The 12,586-nt window shown below is 47.9% G+C and overlaps 1 protein-coding gene across 10 annotated transcripts in view; it reads right to left on the bottom strand.

The window, feature by feature from the left end:
* Positions 1-12,586, bottom strand: part of afdna (afadin, adherens junction formation factor a) — a 53,463-nt gene that overhangs the window by 28,702 nt on the left and 12,175 nt on the right. For 6 of the 10 annotated variants that reach the window (XM_019871508.1, XM_019871509.1, XM_019871500.1 and 3 more), the window contains exons 2-14: positions 10,238-10,433; positions 10,025-10,137; positions 9,200-9,357; positions 8,965-9,125; positions 7,648-7,805; positions 6,325-6,409; positions 5,425-5,571; positions 4,163-4,207; positions 2,812-2,906; positions 2,472-2,722; positions 1,301-1,370; positions 1,086-1,224; positions 589-794 (exon numbers count right to left, since the gene is read on the bottom strand). In XM_019871508.1, coding sequence (XP_019727067.1) covers positions 589-794; positions 1,086-1,224; positions 1,301-1,370; positions 2,472-2,722; positions 2,812-2,906; positions 4,163-4,207; positions 5,425-5,571; positions 6,325-6,409; positions 7,648-7,805; positions 8,965-9,125; positions 9,200-9,357; positions 10,025-10,137; positions 10,238-10,433 — 1,824 coding nt within the window. The remainder of the gene's footprint in view (positions 1-588; positions 795-1,085; positions 1,225-1,300; positions 1,371-2,471; positions 2,723-2,811; positions 2,907-4,162; positions 4,208-5,424; positions 5,572-6,324; positions 6,410-7,647; positions 7,806-8,964; positions 9,126-9,199; positions 9,358-10,024; positions 10,138-10,237; positions 10,434-12,586) is intronic. The other 4 variants (XM_019871504.1, XM_019871502.1, XM_019871507.1 and 1 more) reach the window with 4 other exon arrangements.

Below are 12,586 nucleotides of genomic sequence, written 5' to 3'. Positions count from 1 at the left end.
ATACGGGTTGCTCTTGTGTCAAGCCCAGCTCAGGTTAAGCGAAAATGAAAAGGCAAATTTTGGAGTCATATTTATGTATGTTGGTGCGAAAACAAGTTCACCGTGTCAGCTTCTCAACCTGCTCCGTGTTATGTCGTCGCCTCTCATACGTTCAACGATGGTCAACTTCTTTCTTTCTTTTTTTTTTAATTAAGAGGAAGGTGGGGTCGCTTTTGGGAATGTGTTGTGTCAACAATAAAAATTAAGCATTTCCTTTGAAAATTTCCTCAAAATAAAAAGAAATTGATTTGACCTGAATGAAATTGGCGAATTAACAGCCATGTCATTTTCTGTGCTAACTGGGCTCTCGGTTACCAGCTATAAATTCTCCAAACACACATTTGCGCAATAGCGTTTGCGCTAGCGGTTAGCATACCCGAGCGGAAGACAAGACAGACGGACATACGACAAGCGGCATCACAAAGGTGAAGTGTGGACAGACAAGACATCAAAACGGCAGCTCGCGGCACGCAAAAACGACAACTGAAAAGCGTGGCGCCAACGGACGGGACGCGCGACGAGGAGAAAGAGGGGGAAGAAAGTGCTCACCTGGATGACGCCCTCCATCATGCTCACCATCTTGTTGACGATGGCGATGACTTTATGCGTGCGCTCCGAGGGCGACATGTCGGGCCGGTAGGCGGGAGACAGCACGTAGCGGCACGCCATGTACAGGACGTACGTGGGCGACAGCTTGAAATGCACCGTCGAGCTGTTGGTGTAGTTGATGATGGCCGAAAGGAACGTGTCTTCGGCTGCAGACAAAAGTCACCATACGTCAAAAACGCACGAGTGGTATCATTGCATCGTTCCTCAAAGCGATACTGTATAAACAAAGCTACTTGTTTACCCATCAATGGCGTTTTGCAAGCTGTGTTAGCATTAAGCTAGCAGACTGATGAGGTCATTTTAATACACGAATGTTTTCTCTCTAAACTGGTTGAAGACTCTTTTTTGAAGATTTATTTCCCGTCTTCCAAATTGCTGCCTGGCTCCAAAAACGATGGCCCAGCCCCAGTTGGTGTCAAATAAAAGTTTGGACTCACAGTTTTCTCTGAACTCGATGCTGGCCGGCAGAGTCAACTCAGACCGGTTGGCCGAGCCGTCCTGAGTCCGGCCGTCCTGCAGCTCGCCTCGGATCATTGGCTTCACCATCCCGCGCTCCATCTCCAGCTTTCCCGAGCTCTGCGCGCACCAAGTGCGTGTGACCTCACTTACTTTTACGCGGGTCAAGTTCCCTCACACCAAGCGTGCGCGTTACCTTGCTCGTGGGCATGGCGGCCCCGCTGTGGATGTCTCCCTGGAGGTCAAAGGTGGTTTCGGGAACGCTGCTGCAGCACACACACAAACAAAAGCGGCACATCAAGATGGAGGACGTCTCATAAGGACGGCCTAAGCCGGACCGAAACGCAATGAGGCAGCAGAACAAAACTCTTCCTTGTGTTTCCCGGCAGAAACACGCCGCCTGGCGCAATTCTGTGTTTGGCGGGTCAAGTGAAAAGATGGCTGCAAAGCGCGCTGCGTGAATTGTCATGTTTGAAGAGGTACACGCACGGTACTGACATGTGAGCACACACGCACAATGTTGTTTGCATTGGCTGTAGAAGAAGGGAGTCGCCAGTGTGCTGCTGGTCCAGGTCACGCAGCTAAACGTGAGTTCCAGCTGTCAGAAGCAGCGCAGATCAAGTTTTAAATGTGTGGAAAAACAATCTCGGGCCAAGTAGTGTTTCAAGTGACAAAGTCAAACACTCCACTTTGCCAAGCAACACAAAAATCAAACTCCAGACACTTGTTGACATGTCAAAAGTCATCCAATGGTACAGACGTCTCTATCAACACGGAGCCCACTAAATTCTGACAATTCCTAATTGGGCTTCATGGCGGCATCGCGTGCGAATCGAGGTCATCAAGACAAAATGAAGCGAGTGAAGCTACTTTACCACAAGCTGTGACCACTCCTCTCAATCATCTGTCACTCCCAAGAGCTTGAAATCCAGAGGTTCTTGTTGCTTTTCATTTTCCTGCTCTGTTTCCGACCGACCGTGCAAATGCGGGACCCGAGGAGGAGGAAGATGAAGAAGAGGAGGAGGAGGACACTGAGGCAGCCCCACCCTGCACCACGTTGTTGAGATTAGAGGGCCCGAGCAAACCTTGCTCAGGGTCTCCTCTCATTTGCTCTGATGCGTCGCTCCTTTCATCTCAAACGTCGTCGGGTTTCCCCCTCACAGATGGGGAGCATCCCTTACTCTCACTTTCGACCACAACCACAACGGCTAGGATCACAACTCAAAGCAGATCCAAAAGCAGACCGCAGAGTCTGACTAGAACGACACTCAACAACAACAACAAAAATCTCATGCAAATCTTCCGAATCAAAAAACCTACGACGACAGCTGCTACTAAATCCAAAGCTCAAGGCGACTTTGCCTCACCCAGATTTGTGTCTGACGCGCATGCCGGCAGCCGGCTCCCTCTTGGCGCCTTGGTCGTAGAGCGGGTCGACGAACTTGAAGACGTGCGCCGATCCGAAGCGCAGCGTGGCACCCGAGCGCAGCGCGGCCGTCTCGCCGATGCGCTGGCCGTCCACGAAGGTGTCGGCATCGGGGCCGTGCGGCGTCACCGTCACCAGGCCCTCGCTGTGCGTCAGGTTGCAGTGGTGTGGCAGCACGCCCGGGCCCAGCAGCTGGCGGCACACACACGCGCAACCGTCACACACCGGCGCGGCACACACGCAACCTCGAGCGACGGAAAGGAGAATTTCTTCTCGGCTACCTGGATGGCTCCGTCCTCGGTGCAGTCCGAGCCCACCTCGGTGATGCTGTGCTGGAGGCGGTACAGCTTGGGTTTGTCCCGTGAGTCCGACCCGTCTGCAAGGCAGCGAGGCACTCAATTAGATATAGTAGGAATGGGGGGGGGGGGGGGGGGGGGGGGGGGGGGGGTCACTCATTTTATGAAGTGAAAGCCGTATTCAGTCAGTGTCATCCAAAATGTCTTCTTTTCAGATCTACAAGGTAAACGTTTCATGATTTGAAATCATATAATTTGGTTGATCATAGCTCCCGATAGAGCTCCCGAGAGCTCCAAATTGACAAACTCTCGTAGTTAGGTGAAAGAAATAACAGGAGGCTGACTTTTTCAACTGAGCGACTGACATTCATGAGCTCTTGTCAAACCTTTGGATTTATTGGAATGCACCTGTGTACTTGTAGCGTATTATTTCATATCGACGCATATTCACACGCACACAGCACTTTTGAACTAAACGATCATAATAATCTAAATTGATGGGTGGAGGGTCTGGTGAGTCATCGAAGATGGTCAAGGGAGAGTTGCAGAGCACAGTAAGGTGAAGGGAAAAGTTAGTCGACTTCTGTAGTGAAGAAACACAAAAAAATTTGAGGTTTTTCTGATACCCAGTCATTTGCTCAGCGGACCGCATTATTAAAAAAAATAAAGAAATAAATAATCAACACCTTCCCCTACCTTATAACTAATTCAATCCCAGCCATCTTCACTGGAGCTACTCCCTCAATCCCCGCGTTTCACTGGATTTTGACTGATCTTGCAAGGCCCACAGAATATTTGGTTCTAATGCTCTGTACACATGGAGCCTACCAAAACAAAGTTTGGATTCTCTTCTTTCAGCAGGAAAAAAATGTTTCTATCCTTTTCCATTCTTCAGCAATTGGCATTACAAAATGGCTAAATTTGATGAAAATGGCGATTCCTAGGCAAAAAACGGAGAAAAAGAGCTTTTTGTAAAAGCATGCATTTCAAGCACGTGAGGCACCACTGCCACCTACTGGTCGCTTTTTTACATGATTTACAATGCAAACGTCTTATTATCATTCACAGATGCATCAGACCCTCCTCCTCTCTATGACGCAAAAAAAAAAAAAGACTTAGACGTACAAGTACGTCCTTGGTAGGCGGGGCCTAATTTTAAAAAGGCGTACAAGTATGGTACGTCTTGTGGAATGAAAGAGTTAATGGTCAAAATTTCTGCCATTATTCATGTCCATCGCGAACACTGTCTTGCGCTTTGCAGCTCTTTTTCTTGCATTTACGCGACAAACACTGCTGACACATAACAGTAGAAAGGCTGTGAGATGCACTTTTTTACCTTCGTGATGCCGATAGGCGTAGTAGGCATAGTGATTCCCTCGCCCTATCGCAGGCAGGCGCGGGAAGTGCAAGACATGCACAGGGGCGCGCACGCACACACGCAGCGGCAGTGCCACACCATGCCACGAAAAAGTAGGGAAGAGAAGAGACAACAAAGCTCGCGGTGAAAATGCAGCGGAAACGTTGTTAGGCAATCAGATGACAAGAGTAGCACATGTTAGTCTTGTGGCCTGACAGGTTAGTGTGATTGGGTGGTAGACAGGGAGTGGCGGGGAAGCAAGAAACAAGCTTGTTAGGTACAGAAGTCAAGTTGAGTTGGTTGGTTTGTGTTTTTTAAGAGGGACGCGTCTGCAGCTTCCCCTCGAGTGCACGTCAAAACTTTCCTTGTGGCGATATTCCTTGTTTCGGCCTCTCAACGTATTTTGCCAACGTTAGGTTAGAGGTGCAACAATTAATCCAAAATTATTCGGGGAGGAAAAAGGATCAGCCCGTTTTCAGACCTACAACTGTCCAAAAACTCAGAATTTGAGCCTCTCAGGGATTTGGTGGTCATTTGGTGGCTTCCAAAACTGAATTCCGCAGACTCATCCATGCTGAATAACGTACTCGACGTCGGTGGCAGCGAAGGAGTCCGTCAAGAGAGATTTCGACCAGAATGTGCTTAGACCCTTGTAATTTATCATCTTTTGCATTTTTGGACTTAAGAATGCCACTTAAATTTTTATCACAACCTCAAGCATCTGTTTTAAATGGTGAAAAAAAAGAGCCCCTTTGAAATGCCTAATAACCAGACAACGAGGCAGCTGCAGTAAAGATTGAAAGATACTAGCCCCACATCCTGTAAGTGAAAAAACGGATCCTCAATTTTGAAGCTGGAATTCTGGAAAGTATGGATCTTCATTTCACAACGGGATGTCCTTCATTTCAGAGTCAAGCGAGTGAGGATTTTTCCAGGGTGGTATTTTGAACATTCCCATCATAGTCCTAAAATTACACGGGAGCAGTTGGCATGGAGTAGGTTGGATTAGACGGAGACCTCAGCATGAATTTCACGTGCGATTAAACTTCCAAGTGACATCTGGACTCGTCAACACGTGATTCGCTTGAAGACTTCACCTCCGTTTGACCCGGCTTCTTTTGCATCTCGAAACGAGCAACAGTGACACCAGCTGGTCAGCGCCTGCCCCTGGGTACTTGTGCTAGTTTACTTTCAATGAGATGTACTGGCCATTGCGTGGGTGTGTGCGTGCGGGCGGGTACCCGGGCTCAGCTCCACCAGGTAAGGCAGTTTTTCCGGCGGCAGGGACCCGGAACTGTCTCTCCCTTGCAGACCCTTGTCATCTGCTTTCCTCATCTTCCTCATCTGGTAGTCAGGCGGTCTCTTCTTCAGCTGGAAGACCAACGCACCTGCACACAACACCACAAAAACAAATTGTTGGCAACATAATAATTTGCTTGGAGATGTACCACTAAGAAATTTAAAAAAAAATGGACGTAAGAGGGCTGTATGGGGGCAATGAACTCAAGGTCACAACAAGCTTGACCGCATAAACAGTTCTTCAAACACAGCTCCATTTTACTGTCAAAGCAAACATAACACAAAGAGAATTACAGGTGTATTGAAAACATTTCAAATTAGTCTCCTTGCTAAATGCAAAAACATAATGGGGAAACGCCATCGACAGGCTTTCAAGGAGCATTTACGGTATATAGCGATGTTATAAGGTCTGCACAAAATGTAAACAGACAAGGACAAAATATTCCCGGGCATATATTCTTTATCCTCTGCGAAAAACGACCACTCTTGCAATTGAGTTACGAGTCACAAAGCAGATGAGTGAAACGCTTCTTTGTTTCTGTCTAAATGACTGCGTTATACCGTCTCCTGGTGGCCAAACCGCACAACTGGAACAGATTGAGGGCATTTCTATTTTGAGTGAAACGCTTCTTTGTTTCTGTCTAAATGACTGCGTTATAACGCCTCCTGGTGGCCAAGCCGCACAACTGGAACAGATTGGGGACATTTCTATTTCTTTTTAAAGGGAAAGAGATACAAACGCTTGCAAATACAAGCCTGGTCACAAAACATTCAACTCTATCTGTTGTAATGTTGTCAGAGCAACACAAGGGGGCAGTACAGGCATGCAAAAATCATCTTGCCTCTGTCAGCAGGCCAATCCCTGAAGATCTGCAGCGGACACTCGCCGTCGTCCAGGATGACCTCCTTAGCCGACTTGTCATCTTGCTGCAATGCAACAAGACACATTTGAGGTTTTAATCTCTCACAGATATTTATGAAATGGAATCGTTTCATCCCACAATTCTCCCGTCGGGAAAGCGCAACAATGTCTGGGCGATAGTTGATGAGCGGTTGGCGACTCGAAAATATGAAACTCCGCGACTATTATATGTAGCTTTCTCTCGCTTTTCTGTGCACGTACACACACAGGCCCCTCCCCCAGACTGGCTGACATGCGAGCAAGCCAGCGTGCTGTCGAGCTCACTAACCTAATGGACTTTTGTTGTGATGCTGCCGCATCAGCAAATAAATATAAGCGGTGTGCGTGCGCGTCAGTGTGTGTGTGTGTGTGTGTGTGTGTGTGTGTGTGTGTGTGTGTGTGTGTGTGTGTGCGCATGTACATGTCTGTGATGTGACTCTCAGGAGGCTGTGGAAGACAGCCAACCCTCAGCATCTGCTCTCTGCGTGAAAGTCATTCGATTGCTTTCCTCCCGGAGCTTTTCATGTTGTGCGTTCAATTGCGTGCGTGCGTGCGTGCGTGGGTGGCCGCCTCAACGGTTTGTGACAAAATGCGGGGTTTAAAGACAGCGCCTAAAGTGTTATCTCACATTCCCTGGCAAGCATAGCTGTTTGGCCTTGATTAGGGTTGCGGCTATCAAATATGTTCTGTTATTGTAGCAACTATCCGATTGAGTACTGACTTCAATGGATAAGAATTTTATTTCGTAATCTAGAAACGAAATCGGCATTCAGAGCATCACTTTCTTTTGTTGACGTGGGGCTCTACACACCAGTGTCTGACTTTGAGTGTGCGTGGTTTGAAAAAGGCGTGGCCGGGCCTGGTGAGTGACGAGTCGGCAAATGAGTGTGGAGAGTTGATTGGTTTTAAGTGATCTGATTTTCGATTTTGTTTCATGGTGCAATTCAGTATCATGTTGAATGTAAAAAGATGAATCGTTTCGGGACCTTGTTTAAATAAAAACTGGCCAAATGCTCAGAATTGCAGCTTGTCGACAGTAAATTTCCTCAGATTTCTGTTGTCCAAAAAGCGCAGAACAGACTGTCCTGTTTTGGAATGATGGCGATTGAAAAAAAAATGTTCTTTGTATCTAATTAATTGAAAAAAAATCTGCACATTATCGAAATAATTGTTTGTTCCAGCCCTAGTTGAATTTATGTAAATATATTATAGAAGCCCAATTAAAAAAATATATATTAAAAATTTTAAAACATAGTATAGTTACCCGTGCAATGCAGTATTCTCGTGGGTTCTCCTTCTCCAGGCTGTACTTTTCCAACGCTTCCACCACGGCAAAGTCAGCCGTGTCCCGGGTGGAGAGCAGGATGGTCTTGTAGGGGATGTTGGGCTTCAGGCTGTCGGCGTAGATGCGCAGCGTGCCCCCTGCCAGGAGCCACACCAAAAAAATGTTTTTACATTACTTCCCAGCACATCAGGTATCGAACCAGGACAGAAATAAAAACAAGACGATCCTCTTTAAAACATCAAGAAGCAGGGTATAGAGACGCTTGACGACTCATGACGCGAGTCCACGTTTTCATTTGGAGGCTAACGAAGCAGCCGGCAATAGCGCCTTGTCCGGGGGGGGGGGACATCGCAACTGCTTTGGGTGACTTCACATGCCAGTAATGTATTTCTGAGGCCAGCACGCGACAATTTTTGCCTCATGAACGTGCAGGACAACAGGGACTCAAGGCCTATTTTGTATTTGACCACTTTTTTTTTTTTTTAAATTCCCCATGGAAACTAACCTCAGCTGTTGATTGGAAAAACTCACCCGTTCTTGCCTGTGCGTGTATTTTTATGCTTTCTGTGGATGGTTGCCAACATTTCCTGCTCCCTCGTCTCTATGCAGTAAATTCAAGTGTTGCAGAATGATACTTTGGGCTCCATTTGAAGAGTTCAAACGCAAAAGCAGAAATGTCCGTGTTTGTGAATTGCATAATATGCCTTGTGGTATTTCTGATTCTCAGTTAAAGTGAAACATTTTTTTATTTCTTGTATTCTAAGTTAAAACTATAAAGTGTCCCGTCACATTCGCATTTGCACTTTCAAACCAGTGATGGATTATTTTGGGGAACCTATCTCCAGTTACCCAACCTGATTATTTGTGACTGTTTTTTTTTTTCTAAATCTGCTGCTTATCTGCAATATTTTTTTATTTGCGGATTTTCACGAATCATTGAAGGGCATGGTGTCAATCCCCCACAAATAGTGGCAATCCGCTGTGATAAATTAATCAATTTGAAAAAAATATATATTTTGAAGAGGTTTCACAAAAGCAAATCAATGCAAGCGCTTCAGGAGCTTTGCTGAAACCATGTTGGAACATCTCGCTCTGGAAAATTTTTGAAAAGTATCTGTTTGGTTTTGCAGCGCTAGGAACGGCACCATCAAACAATGGCCTGGTAGGCATTCTGCTACTAGGTGCGGCACTACTTTTGTCTAAATGCCACTTGTCTGCTTTTGAACTCTTCATTTGTGTCGGGGCTTAGTCCCAAAGCCTCACAGGGGAGGTTTGACTGTCCGCACAGTGTCGTACCCGAGTCGGGCCTCCCGTCGCTGCTCATGAACTCCTGCATGCGCTTCTCCAACTTCTGTTGCCTGCGCCTCTTCATCACCACTTCCGGGTTGGAGATGGTCCTGGTGAAGCTGGTCTCGGGCATGTCCTTGTAGACCTCGGCAGCCAGGCGACTGTTCTCCCTACAGCAGACGCAAACATGTAAGACCACAAGAAAACATTCCCATGCCCCCCCCCCATGAGCCGGTTGCTCTACCCGTCATCCCGGTTGGCCATCTGCTCATCGCCGTCCGTTATCCGAGAAAACTCCTTCTCCCGCTTCTTCTCCTTCTTCTTCTCTTTCTTGGACAACGTCCTTTTGAAGTTCTGGATCACGCCGTCTTTCTCCTTCTCGGGCCCGTTGCTCTGACTCTTCTTTACGCGAAAGAAAGGACGACGACGACAAGAGGTTCGGTTCGGTTGCCATGCGGTCGCGGTCGGTGGGTGTAAGAGGATGAGGCAGATTGGTGGAATGTAGTGGTTGGTGGGTTAAGAAAGCTGTGGTAGGTAGATTGGCGTGCAGGGGTGGATGGGTGTCAGACACAGGTGTCAACGTCAAGGCCCAGGGGCCAGATCTGGCCCGCCACGTCATTTGATGTGGCCCGCTTCCATGATGCTTGCTAAAGTCTGAACCAAAATTTCAAATTGTCGTACATACCGTCATAATTACAATGTTTGAGGAATCCATTGTTCTTGACTTCTGATGTCAAAACTAGTTATCCATCGATTTGTTGTTCGCTGTGTATGTAATATGCGGAAGTGGTTCAACATTTATATGGTTTAACAAAATTCACAGTCATGATGGCCCTCCCAAGGGAAACCGTAACTACGATGTGGCCCGCGACAAAAATGAGTTTGACACCTGGGTAGAGTGGTGTTTAGCAGCCTTTGGTGGATGGAAGAGAATGTGGTAGATTGATGAAAAGTGGGCGTAAGTGCTTGGGGTAGACTGTTTACAGTGGTGGTGGATGTGAAAAGTTGCGGTCGATTGTTGTACAGTGATGGTTCGTTATGGGTTTGGTTTCTCGGCCTGTTTGCAAACCTTGAGGAGGACGTCGTTCTCGTTCTTGAGGACAAAACGTCCTTCTCTATCGTCTTTATTCCAGTTGAGCTGAACGACCAGCGGCTTCTCGTCCAGGTCCAGCTGCCGCTCTTCTAACACACACACGCACGCACGCAAATATACAAATAAGTATTTGCACCAACCAGGTTGCCATTTACCAACTATGTCCAAGGGGCACTGGAGCGCACTCACCACCGCTGACGTGGACCTCGTAGAGGGAGTAGCGCGGGGACGACAGCATCCTCATGTCGGGCCGGAACTTCTCGGCCAGCGTCTCGATGACGTCCTGAGTGGTGGCCGTGCTGGACACGCGGATGCACTTGGTGGCAAAGTTGCCCGCCACGCGGTCTTGGAAGTAGAAGCGCATCACGCCGTGGAACTCCAGGTCCTGCAAGCCACGCACACATGTAGAGCACATCAACGCGGAACACGGTCTGTGTGTGTGCGTTTCATGAATTTCAGTACAATGTTATGAGCAAAACTATTCAGTCGTTTTTTTTGCTGCAGGGATCATTTTGTGCACCCGTGATTGTCACAATCACATTCTACACTGTAACGTCTGTGACAGTGAATGTATGTGGCGTGAAAAGGCGGGGCCCGATGTTGGTGAGTGATGCGTGCATCAGCAAATGGGAGTTGGATAGAGTTATTTCGCTTCATAAGAAACACATCAGGTGGGGTGGCAAGTGACATGTAGAACGAGCATGACACATTTACGTGTGGCTTCAACATGAAGGAACTGCCAAACAACAACTGGACGAAGCATTTTTAGCATATTTACACTTGAACGGAGGCCACGCCTTATTTTCCCTTCTCGCGCCTCTCGCCACATGTGACTCAATCGAGCAGAGTGGAAATACTGAGCGCCGTTTTGATAGCAAGGGCGGGGTCAGGAATGCGCGCGCATGTTGTGATTTAGTGCTGGAATGTGGGTCACGGAGGGTTGCCGTTCTCGAGCTTGCGTAACCAGCGGCGACTGTTACCGCGGAGACGGCGGCCCACTCGGACCGAAAAACAAAGGTCACCGCTGAACGCCTTTCAGTCATGTTCAAGCGCAGGAAGTGCGGCCCGTCCCGGCCGGAAACAAACGGCGACATATTTGCAGGGCGACGCGCACCCGCGGAGGCGCCGAGCTGCAAGGTCAAAGTTCACCGCGCCACTCCTCTGGCCACGCTGCGGGCCTGCGATTATTCCCATGCCAAAGTCCACTTCCTCATCTTGGCGCCTGTCGTTTTAACGCCCTCTCAGTTTGGAAGCGCATCATACATATTTGAAGGGAGTTGCAATTGCAGAAAACAGACTTGACAACAAGGTAGTGCTCAAGTGTGGAGTTTTCAACTGCTTTTTAGAAGTGGGGAATGGGAGAGGTGGGGGCGGGGGGGGGTGCCGTCTGTCAAGCAAAGACGAAATAATCTCACAACGCTGAAATCTCAGAGCCAACCAGGCAGCAGTTCAGAAAATCCTGCTGCCTCACTGCCGCCTGAATAACAACACCGAACAAATTCTCGGAATGGGAACGCAATTTAGGAATTGCTCTCGGGAAGGTTGAATTTGAGCTCCGAGCTTCTTTCGACGTCGGCTTTGCAAAACATGTCGGGAGTCTAAATACAAACAAGTTGCGTTTATCCTTTGCCTCAGCTTTCCCCTGCGGTAATCCACAAGGACAGCTTTTCAATTCCAGCAGTGGCGCACGTGTTGATGTCAACGAATAACAGGTCGGACCCACGTGCAACGCAGGCGCATACGCAAAACGCGGTGACTAATGAGCATGAGTGATGCCTGCAAAGAAAAAAAAATAATTAAAAAAAAAAAAATCACACATGAATGGCAAAAGTAGGCCAACAGTGCAGATAGCTGTCATCAGCCACAGCCAAGCAAAAAGGGAAAGCAAGTAAAAAAAAAAAAATTATTATTATAAATCACTCATAACAGGAAAAACCTGTCACAAATAGGGATGGCCATTCAGAAAATTGACAGGGAAAATTAACAACCACTCACAGTTCTACTTTCATAATCATCGGGCTGTTGAATGCCGCCTACACTGCTCGCAGCTGCGCATTGCACTCCATTGTGACTTGACTGCTCCGAGGCAGGACTGATGAGCCATCGCTTCAATTCCACGTTGCAATCGTTGGCGTTTTACCTTCAGCTCGTGTTTTCGAGCATTGAGAGAAGTTGGCTACAGGAAATGAAATTCCGTCGGGCTTCACGTTTCATCTTCCTTCTCACACAGCCGGGACATCAATCCAGGCGGCGGTATAGCAACACCCTGGACTACGTCCATATAAGAGTGCGTGACTCCGCGTGCGCTTGTGTGTTATCAGGTGTTACAAAATGAGACGTGGCGCTCACGTTGCCGACGCAGAAAATGTCAATTTGGATTCATTCGGCCTGATGAAAAGGAGATTGATGGGAGGAGAAGGCCATTCCGGTTAAAAGCAGAACAGATTCCCGCGGCCATGGGGTCTTCTCGCCCGCCTCCGCGCGTACACACGGGAACAAGAACACGCACACATGCAGGCTTACTAAAATGAAGTGCGT

Source organism: Hippocampus comes, unplaced genomic scaffold (assembly GCF_001891065.2).
Source record: "Hippocampus comes isolate QL1 unplaced genomic scaffold, H_comes_QL1_v1.1 scaffold100, whole genome shotgun sequence".
Taxonomy (NCBI): Eukaryota; Metazoa; Chordata; class Actinopteri; order Syngnathiformes; family Syngnathidae; genus Hippocampus; species Hippocampus comes.
Note: the sequence above shows the minus strand (reverse complement) of the source record. Positions and strands in the feature narration are given on the sequence as shown.